The sequence below is a fragment of the Apis florea genome, unplaced genomic scaffold (assembly GCF_048593485.1).
Source record: "Apis florea isolate Af1SG1 unplaced genomic scaffold, ASM4859348v1 contig_3203_pilon, whole genome shotgun sequence".
Taxonomy (NCBI): Eukaryota; Metazoa; Arthropoda; class Insecta; order Hymenoptera; family Apidae; genus Apis; species Apis florea.
Genome location: NW_028256723.1, coordinates 4,785,085 through 4,811,699, shown reverse-complemented (window position 1 = coordinate 4,811,699; position 26,615 = coordinate 4,785,085). Strand labels below are relative to the sequence as shown.

The 26,615-nt window shown below is 37.6% G+C and overlaps 1 protein-coding gene and 2 long non-coding RNA genes across 9 annotated transcripts in view; 2 read left to right on the top strand and 1 right to left on the bottom strand.

Moving 5' to 3' along the window:
• The window catches only part of LOC147657157 (uncharacterized), a 92,391-nt gene that overhangs the window by 36,317 nt on the left and 29,459 nt on the right, over nucleotides 1-26,615 (top strand). The gene's annotated exons all lie outside the window — the stretch shown is intronic.
• On the top strand, nucleotides 15,779-17,606 carry LOC147657158 (uncharacterized). Its single transcript, XR_015292988.1, has 2 exons — nucleotides 15,779-15,992; nucleotides 16,463-17,606. It is a non-coding gene; the product is annotated as an uncharacterized LOC147657158 (long non-coding RNA).
• Nucleotides 22,263-26,615, bottom strand: part of LOC100871615 (uncharacterized) — a 503,962-nt gene continuing 499,609 nt past the window's right edge. For 5 of the 7 annotated variants that reach the window (XM_086911195.1, XM_086911188.1, XM_086911189.1 and 2 more), the window contains one exon: nucleotides 22,263-22,469. In XM_086911195.1, coding sequence (XP_086767321.1) covers nucleotides 22,340-22,469 — 130 coding nt within the window. In that variant the 3' untranslated portion in view covers nucleotides 22,263-22,339. Of the gene's footprint in view, nucleotides 22,470-25,166; nucleotides 25,233-26,615 lie in introns of all 7 variants that reach the window. The other 2 variants (XM_086911193.1, XM_086911194.1) reach the window with 1 other exon arrangement.

Sequence of the window (26,615 nt, the reverse complement as noted above, 5' to 3'; positions counted from 1 at the left end):
AGAGCAAGCGAGAAACTTAGAAAACGTTTAATTAATTCAAAGATAGCGCGCACGCAACAATGGAAATGGGGAAGGAGTGGGGATAGCACGATGACAGCAGCGTGTCTAACTGGCGATCGAACGATTCATAACATATGACACGCGACGTTGGACGTTGGAAGTGTAATGCTGGGATCTTATCGAATTGTGTAGAATTTTAGCTGACCAATCTCCGCTTCATCTAGTTAAAAACTAGATTTTTCATTTATCGCAATTATTATCGTAAAGAACATTTCACGTTATCTCCTAATGTAATTATTTTCTCGACAGATATACGAACAGGCATTAGCAATCATCGTTTCGTATTAATCGTTACATTTACATCGTATATTTTCTCTTATACCGAAAATGTATCGCAACCTCACATCTTTTAATGTAATAAAAATTCTTTAATATGTACCAAATATATATTGTTTGCGTTACTATTCATTATCGTATGTATAAATTAATCCTAAAATACGTGGAACGTGAGAGCAGACGTTTCTAATTTCGCTTATAATGTTCACGGGTGGTCAGAATCGAGAACGAGACCGTCTCCGTTGGATAAACCGAGAGCCAACGAACGACGAGGGTGAAAGCAGGCTTGTTTGCGTGTGTGTGTGTGTGTGTGTGTGCAGCCGGAGTTGGGGTAATTGATAGAAGTGCAAGGAGACGCGGATTGTTTACCCGAGGACTGGCTAGCTAGGCGAAGGCACTCAACTACACACTCCCGTCGTTCGTTTTGTTCCAGCCACGGCCACTCATTCGCTATCCTGCAGATTTTGGCTAGCGCCGATTGGCCGACAGCGCCTCGTAGCCGATGTCTGACCACCTAGCGGGAGGGTCGTGTAATTAATGCTTGCTAATATAGCTCGAATCTGCCCAGCCGTTTTCAGCACTCGTCCTCGTGCTGTGACTGGTGATATAAGTGCGTGTGCGTGCAATTTCCACCCCAACGAGGGAGAAACGTTGGCTTAACTGAATTGGACAGCCGTTTCCTTGATTTTGATCATATATGAGGCGAGAAGCTAACCTTGGTGTGATCCAAGAAGGGACAATAACCGTGTTAAGTAAGACGAAGAAGAAAAGAGGTTATGTACTTGTTGCTTCTAATATTTCATTTAGTTGATACTTTATATTTTTTAATGTATATTTAAATAAAATATAAGAATATACGTATCGATGGTTAAATAAACAATGCTCGTTAGAAATTCAACTTAACCTATCTTTTGCTTTTCCTTTGTACGTAATAGACACTCAACGTCCGATCGAAATCAACAGTTATATTTATAATAAATTTATAAGTTTCCAAGCAACTTTTTCAAAGTTTTCATTGAGATGTAATTATAACAGTCTGCTATTATGGAATATCGCTTATTATTAAGGGATTGGCAGGGGCTCCGTAAACTATCGACACTGGCCGTCTCGATAGCTCGATTTACAGGTATTTCGCAGAAATATAAAACATTGATTCGATACGACCGATTGTTTGCTTGGACTCGGAATCGATCGGTCTGCCTCCCGTTCACTGACCTGTCCGTCGACCTAACATAATTTTTTTTTTTTTGCTCGTCTAGAATTCTAAAAAATAAGATGCGCAGAAATTTAAGAATGTCGTTTAAGAAACAAAAGAGATTAATGGATTCCCCCTTTTTTTTTTTTGATAAATGGATAGAACGGATCATTTCTAAAATAATTCATCAATGGAAAAATTGTTTTTCCAAAACAAATCGGCATCGATCGATAATTCTTAAAATAAAAAAAAAAAGGAGAAACGACGATTCGAAACATTTTCCTCAAATAATACCGCGGTAATGTTACACAAAACGATTGATCATTTAGTCTATAACCCTTATTCCATATCGTCCTCCCTATAGTTTATGGAAAAAGAAAAAAGAAAAAAAAAAAAATACACGACAGCGTCGTTGAGAGTAGCGATCGGTTATCAACGCGACGCATTAATAAACCAACGTACACGGGGGCGTTTCATAGTGGGTGGTTCACGACGATCGAGCCACGAGCTGTCGTCGATCATCCCTCCGGCTCAATTCTCACAGGGAGAATTACCCTCTTCTTAACCCTCCGCTGTTACGCTACATGTTTAGGATACGAGACTTTGCCAGACTTTCAGGCGTTCGAGCTTTACTTTGACGCGTAATAGGTGTTAAGCAAAAAAGTTACCAAGGATTTATAAAACGGTTATAAGGGAGGGAAAATTTTGTGAAGTTTTTTTAAAATTGATAAATAATAAATAAATAAGTGAAATAAAATATGCAGGAATTTTTATCGGAGAAAAAAATATCATAATCAATTAAGAAATATATATTTAGGTTAAATTATATTTGATGTAAAGAAAACGAAGAATCGTGTACATTTGTAACATTCAAAACTGTCGTATGATTTATTATTATCGTTATTTCTAAGAATTCTTCTCCATGTACAATAAACGTATACAGAATTTCCTCGTGGAACGCGCATATTCAACTACACGAATTTCCAACTTAAATAACGCATAACGATACATTTATAATTTCCTCCGCTTCCGTCATCGTGCGCCTGCACATGCACGTTCAACTGCTGCTGCTGTACAAAGGCAGTTTGCAGTACACCCTCGGAAACCAGTATCAGAAAGGACGAAGGAAGGCAGGAATTGTCGCGGGATCGAGCGGAAACGAGGCGGTCTGGTGCGTGATGCGGGGGTCAAAGTTCTGCCGTGAACATCAAACGACCACGCGGGATTACCGTGTGTTCCTCATCTCTCTTTGCGTGCACGTGTCACCCGCCGTGCACGAATCGTGAGTACAGGCGTACATTTGCTCCCTCTGTTCCAGCGGAATAACGCTTGTTCACGTCTCGCGCAGCCGTCCTTCCGTAAGTATTCCTTGTGACGGTCATCGCCGATGGGGCCGCGTGAAGGGAGGGAAATCATACGTACAACCACGTTTCTTTCTTTCTTTTTCTTTCTTTTTTTTTTTTTTTTTTAAATAACGTGATGCTCGAAATTTATGCTTATCGAATGGAGGAGTGCTTTCCAAACTAAATTCATTTTCGACTCGATTTTAAAGTCGTTTCGTCTAAAATTGTAACTTTTTGTATTACTTTCCTAGCAAAAGTAAGTTAAAACAATACTTAATCAAATTATATACTCGTTTTCTTATAAATGTTTCATTGTTTTATCTTCAAAACTAATCCAATCTGAAAACATCAAAATTCTACAAACATCGTATCATAAAGTCGTGTCACGTCGTTTATCTAATTGACAAAGTTTCGAGGAAAACTTTTCCAAATCGCGAAAAAATAATCTTGGGGAGAGGGAAGTCCGACCTTGAACGGAGTCGCAACGGAAAGAAATTATCCTAGGTGTGGTAAATCAGCCTTACGCCGGGCTCGGAAGTTTGGCCCAACGGCGATAACTCGCGACCCTCGAGGGTTCTGGGACGAATCTGCAACCGCCGGGATTAGGCACGTCTCGTCTAACATGCTGGAACGAGTCGAGTTTGCGGAACTTCCTTTGCCCCGGTCGTATCGTATTTCACGAGTTGCACGTGCGAGAACGCGCCCTAACCTTAAACCTAACCTCCCCCTTCGATCTTGTTTACGTTGAAACAATGCACGCAGAAATTGGGTTTCCACCACCGATTTCCACCAATTTTAACGGCCACTTCGATTGATTCCAGCTTCGTATACGAGTTTCTCTCTCCCCCTTCCCTTCCCCCAAAAAATTGGTTAACACGTCGCGATTTCATTGAGTTCCTCGCGGGGGCCAAATGTACAACTGTCGTAGTAAGAAAGTGAACAGAGCGATAAACGGAAGTAGTTTCAATATTTCAATAGAAAATTTATATTAGTTCTTAGTTTTCATCAACGATTCTGAATTAATTGTTCGCCTCTACTTTTACTTCGTTCGTTTCCAAAGTCAATTTTAAGTATTTTGGTCTGAATATAAGCCTCTGATTGGCAACTTCAGGTAATAATAATTCTATCTGTGTCACCATATAATTTTAGATTTAAAATTGTATAAAAATGATTCGCCAACAAATCATACTTGTCCCTCTTTTCCGTTTCTATTATTCCTAAATTTTAAATTCTGTGATTCCAATGTATATTTTATATTTATATTTCAGTGCTTATTCCATTAAATTTCTTTTAAAATTCCGCTTTAACACTTTGCATTCATATGTCGCCATTATTAAATATTATTAAGTGTAATATAATTATACATAATGTAACATTGTAGAGGGTTCTTCTTACTCGATTGATAACCTTCTTAAGTATAAATACGAATAATCTAAAATCTTAGTTTTCTTCAAGAAGAAAACGTCGCCCATATATTAAACAACACGTTTGCATAAATTGGATTTCAAGGAACAAACGAGATCGTCGAATAAACACACGCGGATTCGTTATTAAACAATCGTAACTCTCTCGTAACGAACGTATTATTCACTTAGAGTTCGATACGCTGTCGTATTAATATTTTTCCTAGGCGGATATCCCGATACACGGACGAGACATTACATCTTTTTTATTATACCTTATTGACGACATCGTGTCACGTATCGTTGAAGAGCGGTTTGAAGACGGTCAAAGTGGCTGAATCGATCACGAAGTGAATCGAAGGCTTGGCGGGCTGCTATTTTCAAGGTGTACCGTTACTGCCTATCCACGGACGGGGAAACGCGTCTCCCGGAACAAAGAGGGTAATTGCAGGTTCACTAGTATTGCACTTATTCCACGACAGACGAGAACTGTCAACGACACGCGACGCAGTTTGACGCGCGTTCACGTGGAATTCTCTTGTGTAAATATATATATATATATATTTGTACGTATGCGTGGTGGTGTCTTTTTTTTCTTTTCGAAACTGTTTTCAGAGACCTGTCATCGCAAACTGTAGACTCGATCAAGGGAAACTGATCGAGTTTGTTGACCATCGATGGACGCTTCTGTCGTCAACTTAACGCAAAATGGTGAACGTGAAAGGTGTATATTGTACAGTTTTGACATTGGGCGGGTACACTGTTGTGAGGAAAGAAAGTGACGATGTGGCGTTTATTCGATATTGTTATTATTGAGAATTTGTTATTCAGTACTGGTAATGGCAGAATATTATTATTTGCATTTGGGTGTATACTAACTTCATGTAAACTTGATGCAATTTTAATTGCTATTCTATTAAGGATCCAACGTATCCAAAATTTGCAGCAGGATATATAATGTACAAAGCAACAGGTACACGCAATTTAATCTCCATTACATAAATACATTTATCCATCTTATAAAATTATAATCAAACAGCGTTAAACATTAAAAATTTTTATTTTAAGAGAGAATGTGTACAATATCGTGAAAGTTAAAAAAGATGAAAAAAGAATTAATTAAATAAATAATTCCTCTTTCGTTTTCTTTTTTTTTTTTTTTGTATGTATGTAATACATATATGTACGAATGAAGGAAAAAGAGAAAAAAGAAGCGAAGAAAAAGAGACTTATAAAGCGAACAGATCGAATCATCCCATCCCATAATATATGACGCAGCTTATAGGGATGGCTGCACCTTGCACCCTGCAACCTACACACGTATTCGATTGGCTGAACTGCGTTGCAATGCAATAATATCGCAACGATCCATCACATCTCCGTCGTCAATAAAACATCCGCCGCCTCTCGCACCCTTGTATGACTCTCTCTGTCTTTCTCGTATACTTTCACTGTTCAATTCGTTCGAACCTTTTTTTTTTTTGTTGCCTTCGACGAGTATCTTTTTTCCCCCCTTTTACGATAAAATTGAAATTCGTAAATTGGATTTTTTATTTTTTGTTTCGTTTAATCAGTATTATTAATATTGAGATTGAAATAAATATGAATTTTTTATTTAATCAGAAAGTTTTAATTTAATACGTTAAATATTTGTTATTATTTGTTATTAGCTTCTAAAAAAGTTAAAGTAAACTGATTATTAAGATTTTCAAGATTTTTGAAAGATTTCAAGTAAGATTTTGACGAGAACGAATATATATGTATATGCTTCTATGTTCGTGAAAGTATAGTCGGCAAACACAGTTTCCTTCGATCGCGTGGCTCAAGAATGACCAACCACATCTTGGCTAATCAGAAATTATTAGCTCGAATAAGACCGAGAAATAGATTTATAGACTTTCGTGTACGTTAAGTAATAGATTGAACACGATTAGAAAAATAATTATTTTCGTTCGACCACGTGTTTTTCAAATTCATACGCGTGTATTGAACACACTCATAATTGATTATTAATTTTCGCTGAAATTTTGTTCTATTCTACAAAGATGATTAGATGCATGTCATAAATTTAACTACATATTTGCATTTTTACATTTTTTTTTTACAATCAAAAAGGTTTTTCTTTAAATAGCAATATCTGGTTAAATGTTCAAAGATACAAAGAGACCCATAACCATAAATCAACGTGACTCTAACTCTAAAAAAAAGTCTCCGTCGGTAACAACGACAAGGTAGCTCCATCTGGTCAATATAACTCTACGCATCGTTCGCGGTGTCAATTCTTCTGGCGAAATTTCGATTCCCAGTCGCGCGTGCACGGCCTTTCGTCGAGGAATCCGTCCGACGGATGGTGGAGAGCAAGAGGAGACAAGAAGACGCGGCACCCGCCCTCTCTTCTTACGGATTGAATTCCCTTTCATTGAATTGCAAAGTAGCGTTCGGTGAATTTAACGCGGGAAATCGCGACGGTGTGTCCTTCGTTTCCCAGAGGTCGTCCTCGACGTTGCAAAAGAATATCGTTCCTCGATGCCGTTTGATAGGAAGCGGGGAAATTCAATAGGGAGTGCCAATTATCGCGCAGAATTGGATACCACTTTCTAGGGAGAACGAAAAGAAAATCTTCCTTAAGTCTGTGTGTTTACTCGTGTTCATGTGTACGAGAGATAGAACGAGTAAGAATGAATGAATGAGAGAGAGGGGGAGAGAGAGAGGGAGTGCAAAACGAGCAAAGAGCGAGGACGACGATTTGAATGGAGGAATATTGGATACAACGATGGAATAATGAGTGTCGGTATCGGATCGCGCCACGAGCAAATTATTCGCTTCGTAATGTTGGAACTCGCGATGTAAATATCGCGAGTGGGGTGATGGCTCGTGAAAAAAGTCGGGAATGTTTTAGTGCGGTGAGGTGAATAATGTGGCGGAGTCGGATGTAATGGATATGTTTTTGCATAGGACAGTATATTGTGTGGAGTGGTAAAAAAAAAACGTTCAAAGACTAATATGATTTATGATAGTCGTTGAACAAAAAATGAAATTCAATGATCGTAATATCGTAAATATAAAATTAAATTATCATTAAAAAAAAAGTTAGAATCTAATCTGTTCATATTTAAAATGTTCAACGAGGAGCAAATGATGGAAGATTAGTGAAATCAGAAGGGCACTCGAGAAAGAGAGTTAAAGACCTTCAGTAACGATGCAATAACATTACCATCGAGGTACAAAGCCAAATGAATGGATGTATTCCACGTGTGCCGACAGTTCTGCAAGATAGTCGAGCATGAGTGGCAAACGTGGGCGTAGAAAATAAAAGGGAGCCGGTAGAAAGAGCCACGAAATAGCCCGTGTTAGGTATCTGCCCTCGCTTTCTGCGTCCACTGTTCCTACTCGTGTTTCCCCTTTCACGCCCCCACCTGCCAATCCCCACCTTTTCTTCTCGATGGCAGCGCTCATGTTCGACGCTTCGACAGTCTTTGATCCCACTGTCCCTTACTTTCTCTACTGTCGCATTTCTATTGCGTGTCTAACGTTTGGTTACCCTTCGACCTTTGCTCGATCCTTTCTCTTTCTCTCTCTTTCTCTTTCTCGTTCGTTTTAGATTTTTCTTGTTCTCCTCGTGCATCGCTACATTTTTTTTTATTTTAATGAATTGTGAAAGTGCATTGAAGGACAAGATTGGAAGGAGGAGAATATTTTAATAAAAATGAGAGGTTATGGTGGCTATTGCTTTACGTGAATATAAATTCATATTTATATCTTATTCATATTTAAATATCTTTTTTCTTGTTACAGTAAAATCTACTCTTGACGTTTAAAATAGTTGTAATATTTAAGCTAAGAGATTAAGTTAAATTTAAGCTAAGACGTCACAGGCGTTAAGTCGAAAGGAAGTTTCATTTTGCCATCTCATAATTTTTACCCGAGTCAAAGAAAGCATTTCCTTTCTCCCGGTTTCAAAGTTCTCTTCTACGATTACAACTGTAAAAACACGTGTTGCCACGAGATCTAAAACGCGATATTTTAAACTCCAGTGACTTTTCTCTAAAACGCATGCATATATGGGGCAATGCGTCGGTGGATATGGTCAATCCTTGACCCGGATGTTCTTCGTTTTCAAAAGACTTCCGCTTGACCTTCATCGTAAAGCGAGAAATAATTTTTTTTCCATGGAGAGGAAACGCTTTCAACGAAATGCACAAACACCTATTGTCAGAATCTTGATTTTCCTCAAAGAGTTGTCGAATAATCAAAATTGAATGCCTTTGATAATTCTTTTTTCGAAAAAATAAAAAAAAAAAAACAAAATTTATTGTTCTAAAAATGAAGTAAATTAAAGGTAAAGAGGAAAGTCTTCAAATGACTTGAACTTTGCCAATTGTTCCAATTCGACTCGAAACGACGCTTCGTCGTGTCGATGTTAGCTTTAATAGAAAATTATTTAATACGCGTTCAACAACAACAACGAGCCGTCTTCATTTCGGCGAGAAGAAGCTTTGTCGAAGCGATCGTGAGCGAGATGGAACGAGGTGGGGGAGCGAAGAGGAGGTGAAGAAGGAGGAGGAGGAAGAGTAATTTCGATTTCCGGCGGGGAAACAAGGATATTTCGCGTGCCACGACTATATTGTATTCCGTTTCGCGGCGGTGCCATTCATTTTTGATGCGACGGACAAACGGAATCGGCGAACGCTTTATGACAAGGACCGACCCCTCTTTGATGTTTCTTGCAGCGACTTTGTTGCACGATCTCGCGTAATAACGCGCCACCAGAAGGATTCTCTCTCTTTCTCTCTCGCGAAATCTCCGCGTCGTCTTGCCGTGGAAATGTAACGAACCCGCGGAAATTTCATTCGTGGCCGCAATCTGCGCGAAGCAAAGACGATGGGTGGCGCTGAGATCGTACGAGGTGCTGCTTCGGAAAAAAAGGAAAGCGAACTTTAATACGCGGAGTTTCTTGGTGTAACGCGGGTAAATACGGCCGCTTTTTACGGGGGAGAAAAGTGAAAGTAAGGCGCCGCTTTTTTTTTTTTTATTTGCTCCGGGCTCTGAGGTGAACGTGTCTATTTGCTTTTTGTGCCACAAACTTTGTGAGGTTATGTCGAGATGGTGCTCTTCTCGTGCGTAGAGTATTATTTTTTCTGTTTTATGGAAGTTTGGCGTGCAAAGTGAGTGCGCGAAAGGAGTGGAAAAGAATACTTGATATTTTTTCTTTCTTTTTTTTTTAATTTTCCGACTGGTATTAAAAGTATAGTGTTGTTCGTTTTTATGGAATGTGTTCTTAAATACTGATTACACGTTTCACAATTAGATAGGAAAAAATAATTTCAATTGCGCGTTCATTTATATGCATTAGACCTTTTGCAAATCTATTTCGTGATAGCCACACCTAACCTCATTCACGCTGCACGCGAGCAATGCGCATTAATATTTTTCATTCGCTGCATTCGTTGTTTCCGGACCATCAAACGTGTTTCAAATATTTTCCAACAATACGAAACATCGATCACACACTACCATTGCATTCGTGTTATCCATGAAACTTCAAGACACCGTTTTATTTTCGTTAACCTCTCAAATGCGTGGACAAGGTGGCGCCAAAATGCGCGTGTCGTGTGAAAACTAGTCCGTTTCGTTCGTGTCGAAGGCGATACGTGACACTTAATGAGCGGGTACCAGTGAAATTGTCTGTTTTCGCGAAGGGAGTACACCCTTTGAGACGTGTCATTAAAGATTGTTTGAAATTCGTTGCGTGTCAAACGAATTTTGTACATCGATGGAACACCATGCGAGAAGACGAGGGATAATCGCTGTCTATTGCCATTTGATAAATCAGTTCCGTGAACCGATTCCGAATTCGCGATTACGATCAATTCGAGTGTGCACGTGATCCTTTTCGTTTCGTATATTACGACTGTATTACATCTAAAATGTTACATATGCGCAAATAAATACAGGGTATGATTGCCACGATATTTGCCCCTCGATAATTTAAACGTACAACCATTTCTCAAAAAATAAACCTAATATTCTTTACGCGAAATTTAGAAAATAATTTTCCAAGGATTTCACTTAAATTTAAATTCTAAAAATTTCTGAAAAAAAAAAAAAAAGAAGTACCGTCTGTCGAAAGGAAAAAATAGATATCATTTTCGATTCATCAAAATTTCTTCACCGAGCGAGACAGGAACAAGTTGAAAAAAACAGGAAGAGGCGACACTCGACTTGTCCAATAAATCAACCGATCAATAACCTCCGGCGTCGTATCGAGCTCCCATAAATCCCCATCTCTCTCCGTCTCCTTTTGATCGCGTCTAAAAAAAAAAAAAAAAAAAAAAAAAAGAAAGCAGAGAGACATACCAGATATATATACACGTCGGTATGAACGAAACGTAAAAAAGACAAAGATAGAGAGTTTCTCATTTCTGACAATGAGCCCTCTCCCTCCTCCCTCCCCCTGTGCCCCCGTGGAGCACAAGTTGCGCCGCTTATCGGCCCTTCGAATTTTTGCGGACGAATGCCGATACGGAATTAATTCCTTTTAACCGGCAGATTTAATAAACACCCCTCCTCGTGCGCGCTTGTATCGCGTTCCCTTTCAATATGGCCTCGCCCCTGTTTCGTTCTTTCACCACGCGAGCGGCGCTCCTCTCGACGCTCGAGTTCCTTTTCCCTCCCCCTTTCCCTCTGTCTCTATGCTCGCAAACGGATCTTTATGACGTGCAGCACGCCATAGGGGATTCACCGTGGAAGATGGACCGTGAAAACGACGCGACTCGCTCCGCTCGCTCGCCGAGCAATTATGTCGTTTAAAATGATCGGGCGAGCGACGGCTGCCGCGATTTTTCGAGCGCATTCCGTGAAATCGATGACGCACTACTGGGATGTTTTCACCTCGTGTTTCGTCTGGATCGTTTAATGTCGCGTGTCGATGATAATGTTCCCTGTTCGATGAAGGGATAAAAAATCTTTGGAGAGAGAGATGAAGATCGAGAGATTTGAATTTCTTCTTCTCTTTTTTTTTTATTTTGTATCAAACTTTTTTCTTTCATATTTGAAATATTAAAAATATTAAAATTTGAAGAATATCAAGCAAAGTAATAGTAGCACTTTCGATTATGTACTTGCATGTAAGAAATAAGAGTGAAAATTTCACTGCAATTAAGTTAAAAAACGTTATTTAATTGATTCATTTGCAAAAAACAAGATCATATTTTCAGTTAAATAATAACATACGTTAAATACATTAAGTACGTGTGCAAATGTATCATTGACAATTGGACTGACACTCGGAATGTTAAATGTACCATAAACCATTGAATCTATATTTAAATTTTACATAAACGATTAAACACAAATGGCGTACTTACAATAATCGCAAAGTTTTATTATGAGTAATTTCATTTCATTACGTTTTATTTTAAAATATATATATATATATATATATATTTTATCTCATTATCTGAAAAATAAAGTTTCATAGAAGTACAAACTTTATAATTTGAGCTTTCCTAATTATATATTTGCGCAGAGTATACTTACAAGAGTAAACGAAATTTTGCAAGCATTCTAACATAAGAATGTAAGTGATTTCCTTCGAGACCAACAAACTTCAGTACAAACCCATTTGTTCCCCTCATCCCATTTTCACATCCCATGCATTACAATTGTTCAAAATAATGATAATCCTAAATGAAACGTTATAGCATCGCGCATAGTAATATCATTCGAGCTACAATTCTGCTAATATCAACGCATTTCTTGTGCCACACTTCAGGGAATAATATTCAAACATATTAATTTAAATGAACACATTTCTTTCATTCGTGTTACGATACATTTGCACATGCCTGTTGCATCTCTGTGTAGACATCTTTGTAAGACAAAGACATAAGATCCAGATCAACATAACCTCTGCGTATCCAATTTCAATCGAGCAGGTAAAAGCAAAGAAAAAAAACTATGTAAATATGTTACTGTTAATATCAATTATATAATCGATATTGTTAAATAATAATCAATAATGAGCACTTGCATCTCTATCATACACGAATCTTTCCATAAAAGAACATTTTGTCATTTACAAATTATATAGAATAAAATATATAAATAACTTCAATGATATCGTTAAGCAAATTAGTCTTGAACCGTAACTGGGTCCTGATACACATTCGCGGTTAATTCGATTTCGATCGTATTAAGCGACCGTGTTTGTCGTCACGCGGTGAAAATTCTCATTATGAGCCCGTTGAACGCACTGCTTGTAATAATTCGAAGCGTGCGCGCGCAACAGCCACCGGCGTGGCCAGTTCTCACGTCGAAAAGTGATAAACCGTGACACTAGCTAGGTTGCGAGAGCTCCAGCGCGAAATTAATGCCATCATTAAGTTTGATTAAAGTTTTTACGAGGTGTCAAGCAGTGGTATCGTGTCTCGCGATTAAATGGTCCGCTCGACCTCCTCGTTGCTATTGTTCAACCCGATCCACGGCGATTACGCAGCCACGTTACTGCTGCCATTTTTTCAGACTTGCCATACGGCGCATGGTTGGCATCAGGTGACAACGGAGAAATTTTGTTTTGAAATATAATCTGTTTTTTTACGATATAGAGATATTTTCTCATCAAAATGTATATATAAAATATCGATACAAATTCAATTGTATCCGAATAAATAACTAAATCATTTAAACTTCAATATACACTTAAAATTCTTGAAACTCAAACCGTTGCTGCTACTTTTTTCCGATTATGCGATAACTGAGCCCCACATGGACAATAAATCATCAGAGTTTCAGCAAATTCTTGGCAAATTCGCTAACCGATTTTATTGGACCGCCAGTTTTGTCGAATTTGCAATAACGGCAGGCTGCCCCTCTCGTGGCCACGCAAGTGAAGTGATAGCAAGTGGATAGACGAACTCCGCGACACCAGATGCGGCGCAGCCGGTGGTTAGATTCTCGGGGACAACAGCAGCAACGACAGAAACCGAATCGGCGAACAGCATACGACTATCCTTCTCTGGAACGGGCCGCCCTTTATCGCCCCTCCCTTGTCTGTCTGCCGTTCGCTTATCGCATGCTGACTTCTCCCCGCAGAGCGGCTTCTCTTTATAGTTGGCACCGCAAAGGAAGTCGTGGCCACGAACTTGCTCTAAAATCCCCTCGTCCGCACGCACTGTAAACAGACGTGGATGGGGATCGGAACGAGCGACACTCACGCCACTCGCGGTCTTCTTGCGTATAATACCTGCGCTAGTTGAAGTAAGTCAAACAATCTTGGAACGCATTGCTCTCACAACTCGGCTGTCTTTGGATCATCGCGAGCATCGCGGTTTCGTTGGTTCATTATTCCAGTGATGGTGCTTTTTACTCGTGTTTTTTTTTTTTTTTTTTTTATTTTCTGCTTTGTCGTGCATATATTTTTTCTCCCCCTTTTTTTTTCTTTTTTAAGTTATTCTCGGTCGATTAACCTCTCAGACCTCTCAAACACGTCACGTAGGTGATACTTGTCTTACGCCCATCATACCTATCCAGAGGAGATCATGGATGGTTTGTGGATGCTAATCATTTAGAGAAGAGAAAAATAATAAACTGGTCGTAATTTCATCTGTCGAGTGGAGGAGACTCTTGTGATGGACGCTCGTAACAATGCGGAAAGAGGAGTGGTAGGGGCTGTGTTAGGGCTCGTTGACGGTCGCTTTGATTTTGTTTTTTATCCGTGTCACCGGGGAGGTAATTAACGAATCGATTAGCTATGCGATCGAGGGTGGAACGAGGTGCTTGAAAATATAAGAAGGGGAGTATTATGTACAGGGTTGTTTGAAGGGACCCTTGCGGCTTTCTTGTCATAAAATGTTTGTTCTTTGAGAGGTTTACTGTGAACGTTGAAATAATTCGACTTTGTAAGTAATATATAGCGGATAAGCCTCGTTTGATGCCTCTCAATTAATTATTCGTATTTATTATTTTAAAATTATTAATGGTTATTTCATATATATATATATAGATGTGTAGATCGTATCTATATGATTATCTCATGCATAAGAAATGCAAGGGTCTCAACAAGATCCAAATGTATTTCAAATTTTGTCACACGTAAAATAAGACAGTTGCGCGAATGAAACATGAAAATCTGAAGCTATATCTTTCCAAATATGTCGATATTCTTCTGGAAATCGACACAAGGAATCGACGGACGTCCCAAGAGTGAAACTAGGTGAGGAACCGAGGGTCTCCATGTCATTTATTTTCAGGGAACGGGGTCGAGCTCGAAAATTCTGAAAAATTATTCCTCCCAGCGGGCGTGCGTCGCGGATTTTTAAATATTCCATATGTCATCGCGGCACACGAGGCAACGTTTTCGAATGCGAAAGGGAAATACGCGTCCCTGCACCGCCATCGTTCGGTGAAATAATAAACGATCCATCTGTAAATGAAACATTCAGAAGGGCAACGATGAATGCAATCTATAGAGTGTCCCTGAGAAAATTGCTCCCTTTAACTTTTCTTTATAAGCTTTCTCGTTTTTCATTTTTTTTGTCCATTTATATATAAATTTTCTTAATTTTTAGAGAAACAAACATTTTTAAAATAAAAAAAAAATTTTAAAAATTGAAGGTAAACAGACGAGTTCATTGATCAATAGTTTAAACTCATTCAAGATCATATATAATTGTCTAAAGTATTATATGTAGGCAGAGAATATCATAATTCGATATATGTTTCACTTTATTTTCCTCTTATTTTCAAAGACATTTTGCATAATTCAGGTTATATTTACGTCTGACTTTGTCTTCCTTATTTTTTTTCATTCACAAAACACTGTCATGTAAAATAAAAGATTACGAACAAGTTACGTGAAACGGTCGTGAATATGTAACGTATGTAAATCACACGAGTCGCGTAATAACGCTTCCCCTTTTTCCTTATTCTCACCTTCGCAAGTTTTTTTCCTTCGTCTAACCCCACTTCTTCGCATCTTTCATCCTTTCTCTTGCTCCAACACTGTTTTTATGATTGCTGTTTCGCATCTGCATGGTGGCGCAAGTGTGCCCCAGTTGTTCGCGACAAAACTGTCGAAGTTAGAGTGTGACGTGATTCGACGAGATGCGATTTTGATTGTGCAGAAGACAAGTAAATTCAATATTTGCATGTTCCACACTTGTACATTCTCTCTTCCATTACGTTTATCTTATCACGATATATATATTCTCATGTAAAATTACGAATTATGTCAAAATATTTGTGGAATTTAACCTAACCTAATTTAACATCTAGACGCTCGATCATTCAATTCTCTCTTGATTTTCTTCGTAACGAAATCGTGCGGTATACGCGATCACAATAGGTCACAGAAACTCGCCAACAAATAGTTCTAGAGAGAGAGACAGAAAGGTTATTCAGGTAATGGACGTAAGGTTTTCTAATGATTGGGGCTACTTGTTAGTCGGTGCTCGTTAGGAGCGCAGCTTTGTCAAAGAGCCGAACGAAGACGCTAATTACAGAGAGGGCTACTTCCTGGCTACGTTTGCGTCTCCTTCGCGAAACACAGGTCAGATGATCACACCGCAAGAAGGCAACTAGCACCACTAACTGGACGTTGAAACAATTGGCCAGTTTCCTGCCGTACCTTCAAGGGACATACATCAAAGACGAACGTGGATCTCATGCGAATTTTTCTTCCCTTTTGACGTTTCTAGATGTCGAAGCAACAACAAGGTAAATTACTATTAATACTCAAATTATATCCTTATAATTACGATGATGTTTGAAATTTTACAAACAAACAAAGAAGCCATTTATTTTAATATAAAAAAAAAAATCTTGCCGCACAAAGAGCAAACTGTTCCCTCGCGTATAAATGGTTTTCTAGTGTAATTCAAATAAAAATCGTCTCACAAGTGCGTTTATAGAGTAATCTCACATTCAATGTCCGCGTTCAGAGGCAGAGATATCGCGACAGAGAAGCCCTGTTCTCCCCTGTAAACCATATATAATTACAGTAAGATTGTTTTCGCGATCCCTGGTGTAATTATAAACTTTTCAACGAAGAATGCTCTTTTATCGGGGCAAATTTTCCCCGCCATCCCCTCCCCTCCCATCCTTCCTCCCTCCATTCCTCCTCCTCTTCCTTCGTTCTTTTACTACGCGCAGATATTCGAGATTTTCTCGTTCGTTTTTCTCGATAGCTGTACGGCAACTTCATCGCCAACTTCCGCGACGATGTAATGAGAGGATCGAGGAGTATCATGGCCGCGGATATCCATTGGGTGATAATGGGAATTGAAGTGAGATGAAATCGTTCAACTTCTTGCACTAACAGTATATATACATCAATGATGGTAGGTGGATACGTGGCGGAAAAGATAGCTACGAGGTCGTGAACCGAAGCGCTACGCGGGGACACTAATTAATTTAGCCGCACCTAGGATCACACGTGCCTCGTATTCACGTCGTATCATCTATTGGGAATAAGGTTTAAAGTCACCGATACACGAAGTTTTTTTTTTAGCCTACTTAAAATGATCGAATTGTTCTTATTAATATTTTATATTTTTATCTTGTAAAGTAAAATGCAATTGAGATTTTTACGACGAAGAAGAATGAAATTTCCAAATTAGTCAAATGATCACTTTAATCTATAAATCTAACCTATAAATGTTACAATCTATACGTTTCAATTCGTCGTTTGTAAATTAATATTTAAAACTTTTGTTAAATTTATAATTTAAAAAAAAAGAATCCTACAAATATGATTTGTCATAATTAATCAATTATGTTAATATTGATATATCAGTGTATATAATACATATATTATCTTCGCTATTTTCTCGTATTTCTTTCGGTTTGTTTTAAGGGCAACGTATGTATGTTGGAAAAGTAGTGAGACTTTGAAAGAGGAAGTTATTCGCGCGGTTATAGAGGAGGACCGGCTTTGAGCGTCGAGCCTAACGAAGTGAGACATTCAGATGGTCACTTGATGCTTTCACCATATTCGTGCTATTACGCAGTAACAACGAGCAACCTCCATAAAAGTAATGACACCGTAACTACCGTCTTGTTAGCGCGCGGCAAGCGACGCCAGTTTTACGTCGATCCCAACCACTGTGCATGATGATATTCCGTGGACTACGCCTTGGGCTGTTTATGAAAAAGGGTCTTTTCCGGTATACAATCTTAACTTTCGGTTAAATTCTTTCACGCTGCTTTCAATACGATTGTTTGCTTACTTTACGATACGCGAATAATTTTATTTGATTTTTTTGAATCATTGTGTTAAAGATTCTTTGTGTGTGACGATAAAAAAAAAAATAAAAAAATAAGTGAACAAAATTTATTTGTAGATAAATAGTTGAGATAGAGATTAATTTATTTCTATTTCCTATGTCCTAAAAGAATGAGACTTTCAATCGTATATTTTGATTTGTTATCATTGTCTTTCGATTATTTACCTCTCATGTTTCTTTCCACTCACAAATTCTTGAGATGTAATGTATTCTTCGAGATGGGGAATTGGTTGAAAATATTATCTTGTACTAATGTATTTTTTCAAAGAGAGACACGGTCGTGTGGAAACAGCATGTGTAAACCGACAAGATAGAAAGATACTTGTACCATTCGCAGCAGGATATTCTTTCCAAGAATTATGTCGCTTAATTCTTCATATTTTTCTCATCTTCCCTACGTATTACACGTTTTTGTTTCCTACGATAATTCCTACATTCCCTGTCATTTTGACGTACAAACAAGACACAAAACTGTTGAGAATTTATTTTAATTACCCAACCCAAGGATCTAAACCAAAAGAAAAGAAATCTTACGTACTGCTGGAACATTTCATACCACGACAACATTAAAATAACCACAAAATTTCTCTCATCTTTCTTCAACATTATCAGACCATTCTAAAATCGACCCCTCGAAATTCCTCATATCCTCTTTATAACGTTACTATTGGATAAAAGTCATAAAGAAATTCGAAATGATCCATAACCCATTTCTGATCCATTCGTATTACCATCGAAATACGGTTCAAGGAAGCGATGTTTCCGACCGTGGTCAAAAGAGATTCTTCTCAAAAAACGAAATTAAAAATGTCTATGGTCGATCTCCGGATATTTGCCGGAGCGAGGAGAGCGTAAAAGGAATCAGCAGTTGAAGATCGCATCTCTTTGCAGTATAGGTTAGGATGGTGCGCGCGCGCGTTTCCCGGTTGTATTACACATTCTCTCTGCGTGGAGTAGATTTTAAAAAGCCTCTCTGATAGGGGCCGGCACTGGGGAATCTTTATTTATGAAGTCAAGCACCATACGACACTTTACTGGATCCATCGTATCCTTTTACGCTGGTGTGGAGAGACCGACATCTCTTCGCGCATGCGCGTCTCATGTACGTATATACGTGAAAGATGAACTGAAATATCCTTCGAAAGAAGACGGAGAGAGACAAGTCTATCAAGTCGTACGATTCGAGGTTAGGTTTGGTTTAAGATATATGAATCGATGTACTGGATACAAAGAATAAATTGTCCAGGGATATTTTAATGTATTTTAAAAAATGGGTAAATGGATTTTCGGGAAAAAATTTTCAAAAAAACGCATGTTAATAATTTTTTCACGTTGTATAAAAAATATATATACAAGTCGGTTTAATTAAAGAAAATGGCAATTGCAGTTTGCTGAAAAGTCGTTATACCTATGAAACAAGGAGAAAATAGATTTTCCCATGCTATTAATTTTCTACTATACCTGCTTCTTCTATTTCAAACGAAACAAGAGTTATAATCCGATTCTACTAAAGAACGATGATATAGATACTGTTTAAATTACAAAATAACTTCCTATAACTACGCCTACGCTAAAGACAGTAGATATTGATTGTTAAATATAAAGTCTATTCCTTTGTCAGAGGAAAATAAGTACCTTATTAATTCACTGCATAACCACTTTTATAGGTTATCACATATACCTCGATATGATACATAGATTCCGAAGAATTATTCATATATGATAGAATCTGTTGTTATTTTTATCGTATGATTATTTTAAACAAAATAAAAATTCTCTTTCTTAAAAAATGGATAATACTTATTACATTGCCTATTATGATTGTGTGACACCGACGAACAATAGTACTATGTTAGAGTTTAGAGTAAACGTAGATATAAATTTTTGAGCTAATAGTTCCTTGAAATAGAGTTTTCTTTATACGTGGCAATAAGTTCAATATATGTTTTATATTCTAAATGTAATATTCTAAAATTTATGTTAAACGGGAAATCAAATTATGATTGAGGTTATAACTATGGTTATATCGTCATTATTTAAAAATCGAGTTAACAAAGATTTCGAATAGGAACAAACGGAAGAAGTCAGATAGTTTGTCTTAACAGAATGTATTAATGATATATAAGATTGATATTTAGATTCCATTCATGATTATTTATTATGTCACAAGAAATTTCCAGTTTTCATGTTATACCGGAAATAGGTTATGAGCTTCATATATTGTTGTCGAAATAGTTGATGGGTATATCAATATAAATATTTTGAGAATCGTGTAACGTTTTTATGTATTTTATTTGAAGAATAAATAAAAGAATTGTTTAAATTCCTTTTTTATATTTATAAAACGATATCAATATTACCAATATTTGTTTAATCAAGAAAATATTTATACTAAGATTCACGCATTTTTGAGATAATATTAGCTCGAATAAAGATTACTACCTTTATATCGATGGTATTCCATCGATAAATAATCGAAAAAAACCTTTTTTTTTTTTATTTATTTCAAAACATCCGTATATTTTCCTTAATACTCTCGCAAAATCCATTATTTTGCAGAAATGGAAAGTTTGAGTGATCGAAAGATGAAAAGTGATCGAGAACAGAGATAGAGCGACGAAATAAAGATAAAGAGAGGGGGGGGGGAAGGTAACCACCGATGAAACTCGCGACCGATCTTTCAACGAGATAAAATGAAATAATTCTCGTTGTCAGTCGAGTTCGAAATCCTTTTCTCTTTCCCTCCACGCTTCACTTTTCTTTCCACCAGTGTTCGACCAGCGCTTCGATATTTTCGCGTAGATGAGAAAAGGAAAGAGGAGGGGAAAATATTTGCTACTCGTTCGCCGGATAATTCCGTGAAAATTAAACGCCAGGAAAGAGATGGAAATTACGATTAGATCGTGGTTTTTATAGGCCGATATTCGCCAATTTTCACAGTGATTTTTTTTCCCCGCTGTTGGTTTGCACATGGAACAGAAAATCACACGCGAGTAATTTTACTTATGATTTTCATTTCATATGAAAATAATCTTCAATCGCGAGATTTTTAAAAGCAGAAATTTCGTTATTTGTTTGAATATTGAAACAGGATTAGAGGGATAGAGATTGGAATTGAAATAAGTTTGGCCAAAAAGTTTTGGCAAGCCTCTGTGTATCGAGGAAACGCAAAGCTACAAGGGCATGCCATCTCGAGATCATGAAAAGGCATCAGGTCAGTCGAATATCAAAAGACTTACTCGACTTAGAATATCAAGATGAAACGTTACTTCCTCGAGAAATGGATAGATAAATCTATCTTATTGCTGTTTAGATTTTGTTTCTTTGAACGATCAGAGATGAAAAATACAAGAGAATATTTCCTCTTGATATTATATAGAACGATATTTTTGAACGGTTGTTCAAACAAATGTAACAAAAATAATAATTTGGAATTTAAAATATTTCGTATATAATTCTTTCGTAATATCTTATATTACCTTTTTTCCATATAATGACGTAAAAAAAAAAAAAAAAAATCTAAAGAACTCGTTCGAGTTCCTAAGCGACGCGATAAACACGCCATTTCCTCCTATTAATGTTTTCTCGCTGAATAAATATTTTTCCTCGTTCAATAATCGTACCTCTTGACATCGAGCAAACAATTTAAAACAACCTCTACGTCCCTTCCATTTACGTAAAAATTTTCTTAGAAGCAATTTTCTCAACTGCTCGTCAGCAATCCGGTTGTTATTCCACATCCGTCCACGAGAATTGTTTATCGGCCAAACAGATCCTTCAACCGATGTCAAAAGAGCGTCGTGCACTCTTCATTCCAGCAAGCCTCGTTCGTTCGACGTGTCTAGCTTCGACCAATAAGCGCGCGCGCGAAGGAGAAGGTGAGTGAGAGGAAGAGAGAGGGGGAAAGTGATAGGGTGGGGTGAGCAACCGTTGGAGGTCGCTTAACACGTGGCCATGACAGTCTCGCCCGTTTGATCCCTCGAGCTAGCCATCCCGGCCATTCCCCGTGTCCCAATTCAACGGGAATGATGATATCGAGCGACAATAATTGGAAAACTTATTAAACCCTTTCCCCCTCGAGTCCGGCGTATTATTCTTTGGCCGGATGACTGGCGGGAGTAATCATCTTCGTTGAATACTGTGCCGCTTCTCCACAGTTTATTGTAAGTTCGATTAATAAGAAAGAAGCGCGAAAGAGTTGTTTGCTCGTTCCTTTGTGCTTCTGTTCCGGTTGACTGGATTATGGATATAGTGGTTTATTACTTTTCGTTTGTTTAATTATCTGTAGACTGTCACGTTACTTTGAGGTTAATATCTATATTTCTCGTTATTATTTTTTTTTTTTAACGTTTTATTTTATTTTTGCTCGTATTATTATATCTCGTTCTTGTGTACATAGAAAGTTGAGGATTTATGGATATATATATATATGTATATAAGGAAATTAATGCTCAAGTTGTACAGGTATAAAGGTATACAACAAGAGCGATACAATGCAACGATACACTGAAATTAACACATTAAGGATCGTGTATTTACACACGTCTCAGCGTTTCACTAAACTTGAGATAAAGTCCGTTCTCGTGTGTTTATTTACGTAGCAATTACGTAGTAATAATAAATTACACGGAACACGTGCTTGGATATTTTACCGTCCATGAAACAATATTCACGGCCTTTACCTTGGAAACTTTAAAATGCATTTATTTATTTCGAAAATATATTTTTTCTCTCGATATTTGACATTTATTGGAAAATAAATTTTTAAACAACGATTTCTTAATTCTGATAATACGGTGTTCTCGTAGTCTCGTTGAAATACACTCCCCTCAACCCCGGGGAAAGCGCATCTTGATTGACAGTCATCCTTCCTCTTTTAACCCCTCCACTTTCAAGAGCTTCAAGGGCTCTAAAAAAAAAAAAAAAAAAGAAGAGAGGAGAACAGCAGCAGGAAATAAAACCACGGTCTGGACCGTGTATTCGACCGCGGAGATTATGGAAATTCCGAGAAACGACGGACACGAAGGACTCCTCAAAAGGATAGCACGTTGCATTCAACTCGCTTTATTTTCATTGTGTCCTCCGCTCACGCCACACCGTCGCGGAGGGTGCTGTCAACGGAGTTGCTCTTCTGCCTATCGTCGCGCCACCTTGTCCCTTCAACCCCTTTTTCGCTTGTCCCCGCCTGAAGCATTATTTTTTGACCAGCTGTTATTTCGAAACGATCGTGTCCGACTATGGACACCGCCTGTCCAACAAGGGCGTGGGATTGGTCCACTGAATTCTAAATTTAAAATTAATTAACCACGAAGTTAAACGATATAATATTTAAACAATTCGAAATGTAAGAAAATTTTGTAGAGAGGAATATTACTGTGAAATATTCGTTCATTTAATTTAATTATAATTATTATCCTCTTTGAGGCTCTAAAGTTACGTAATGTTGGTGCTTCTCTCCATGAGATACTTGCAAGAAATAATGGGGATAACGATTTCCATTAGTAGGACAAAATTTTAATTAATATGTAAAAGCAAATGTTGCGTATATATCTACGACAATGTGGAAGGTTTTAATGGATCAAGAGATGAAGGGAAAATTATTTGCGATTCGTGTATTATCGATATAAAACAGATATTGATCCAGGAAACCAGTTTATTCGGATAAGAAACGATTAATTATCGATGTAACTGTTCCGTTTGGCTGAGCCGTCGATCCACTGTTTTTCCAAGATTTTCAATTCCTTTGAAGGTTGATAATCGGGAATTAAACGATGAGAAGATAAGAAAGAGGAACTAGGCTACTTGGCCGTTGTCCAAGAGCATTACTGGTGGAGCCCGTCGCAGAGGAAAGACCGGCGATGCTACAAGTTTAAATAGTGAAATTGCCGTGGAATAAGTAACAAGCTTGTAATATTTATGGAAAGTTACTGAAACCCAATTGAATTCATTATCTATTTAATAAGAATACTTCTGGGAGACAATGGTGTCTTTGTTTAAATCGCTGCAATTGAATCCTCAAGAAAGATTCTATATTTACAGTAATTATTAGAGAAAATATATTCTGTGCTCAAAAGAATAAAGCAATAAAACGGATAAAGACTCGATTAATGAAACAATCTTTCGTTTCAAAGAAATTAATCCTACAATTTTGTTTGTTGATTTTTTTTTTTTTTTTTTTTTTTGATTATAAATCAAGATATATATTTTTATAAATATGATGATAAATATTTTAATCGTGGTATTAGTAATCGTTGTCTTTTCCCACTGATGTCTCTATTATCTTGACGAATGACAGCTTGTTATGCAACTACATCGGCTATCTCGAAATCTCTGGTAGGATCGAGTTGCTTATTTTTTTACATGACATGCAGGGGTGGCTCGATGTAACCCGATAATTTCATCCCCAGCAAGCTGCAATTACTCGATTTATCATGGAAGATACATTCCCTCCTTTCATACATTCGATCCCTAAACATGATTCCATTAAATAAGGATCGAAGGTGAAACCTTTTCATACTTCTTCAATTATCGATGCTCCAAATCATGCGAGACCCTAATTATTTATATCATAAAATATAAAATAATTATATAAATGAATATGTGAAATTGATAAAACTGGATTGGAAATAAAACTTTTATATAAACTTTTTCCATTCTCTAACTCAACAGCGCCATCTGAAGCATTTTAAGTTTACTGCAACTTGCAACTAGTTAAATTGGAAAGATCGGCCATTGAAAATTTCTAAATTTCGCTTCTCTCAAAAAATTTTCTAAAACCAAAAATCCATACAATTTTTTTCTACTTCCGAAATCAATCTCCCCTAAACTTCATTCATTCAGAATCTTATATATATATATATATTTCGACGATATTTCGTATATGGGAAGAGGAAAGTTAAGCATTCCTCCCTTTTAAAGAGGCAGAGGGAGCTAGGATCGCGCTTATTACCGTTGGCGGGGTCGTGTCACCGCTAGGAAAAAGAAAAATTAACAGAGGAAAGTTGGGGCGGGCTTGAAGGGAATGAAAATTCGAAGGGTAGGCCAGATCAAAGGACCGGTGGGACAGGGAACCGTTGAATCTCACGGAGAATCTCTCTTTCGCGCGTTTCCAGCTAGCGTGATTCGTGCTCAACCGGATCGTATATTATCGCCGTCTCCTGGATACACTCCACGGAATCGAACGGGGAGTCGGTCGCCGACTGCCGAAATTTATTAGCTCTAATTCCTTTCATGTCACGGTCAAAGGTAAATCTCCGCCTCGCGTGGACACTGTCCTTTGAAATAAAAAAAAAAAAAAAAAAATCGTGCGGCCAACTTTGAAAATTCAAATTGCCTTCCCACGATGACGAGCTATTGTTTGTAATGGATTATCAGTGGAACGAGTCCATGTATCGGCGTTAAAAGTTCAAGTTTTTCTCCTTTATCGTCACGAAAATATATGTAAAAATACTTGATCGAACTTTTTTTTTTTTTTGACAAAAATTTAAAAGAAAGGAAAAAACATTTTTCCGAAGATAATGGAAATTTTGACGAATAACGATTTTGTATAAACAATTTTTTTTAGCATTAAAAAATCTTATCCGAGAAAATATTTCCGTCTCTTTACCTCGATCCTTTTTTGGACGACTTGTTGGACGTACGTAGTTAAGGGTAGTCGAGTCTGCGTACATACCTGAAACATAAAAAAGAAAGGAAAAAGAGGATGAGTTGGGTTAACACGGTCGTCCCGCAAGCAAAGGAAGAAAATCGAAAGGAAACGGCCGTTTCGTCGAGGCGAAATCGTTCGACTACGCGGAGGCAAATAAATTATTTCTATCCCCTCCCCTCCCCCGGCTCGCATACAAACAGCGACAGTTTGACTGCGGGGAAAAAAACTCTTGGTCCCTTAATGAACGCCCGCTGAAAAAATCCTTTGACGCTTTCTTCCCGAACCAGCTCGAGCAAACTGGCAGACAGCATCGATAATCATCCACGACGATGAGAGCGCCATCTGCCTCGCCATTCTCGCCACAGTTTGTTTGGTTAGGAATTATTCGTGCTCCTCTCTCGTTCCTCAGCGAGGAAAAATGTCGCGTTACATTTATTGACAGCTAATCTGCCATGGTAATTGACAGTTTTCGCGTTTCTCTTGGCAAAGTGATTACGATTTAAAACGTTTACAAAAACATTGGTGACAAGAGATTGCTTATTCTGCATATATTGCCATATCGCGTTGAAAATAATCGGATAGATAAGTTTTGTCTTTTGTCATATTTGCAAATAACGTGCCCGTGGAAACGAAATCTTTATGTTAGGGAAAATGAAACAAAGCAAAGGTTTGATAAAAGGAAAATTCGTTTCCGGGACGATACTCGATGTGCATACGATACAGTGTCGCGTGATCCTCGAATTAATGGGAACTGGTCGTTCAGAGTTCGCATTTAACGTTCATCGTGCACGCAATGTACCGTAACAGAGATTGTTCCCTAGATGGTTGCGGGTGGTTTATTAAAATTTGTACGCGATACGGAGAAAGAGAGTATTTCGTTCAAAAAACAGATAAAATAATACGCGAATAGATGAACGTGTTGCAAGTGAACGAGTATCATAACGTATTCTGTTTCGTAACGTAATGTTTTTGAGGTTAAGTAAATTTCTCATCATTTTGATAAGTGTATTATTATTGTACTTTGAGATGAAAATAACGAAAGAAAATAAATTACGAAATATCGAAAAATTATCATATTGTGATAATAAAATTACTTCTATATTTATAGAATTATTTATATAAAAATATTATAAAACTTTTAAACATATAAATTTCTCTTTATCGCGATATTTATTTCTTTCATCTCCACTTTCTTGGTTGAAGTTTAAAACAATTAAATCATTCTTCAAGGTTTATTTCTATAATACTCATTCGTGTGGAAGGTGTCTAAACTTGAGAATTACTCTTCGAGTAACGAGTGTCACGCGATTCCTGGTTGAACAACCTTTAAGACAATATACTATTTGCACTAAGAATTTTCCTACACGTCTCCCATCCCCCCCTTAAACGTCTCCCATCCCGGCGCTT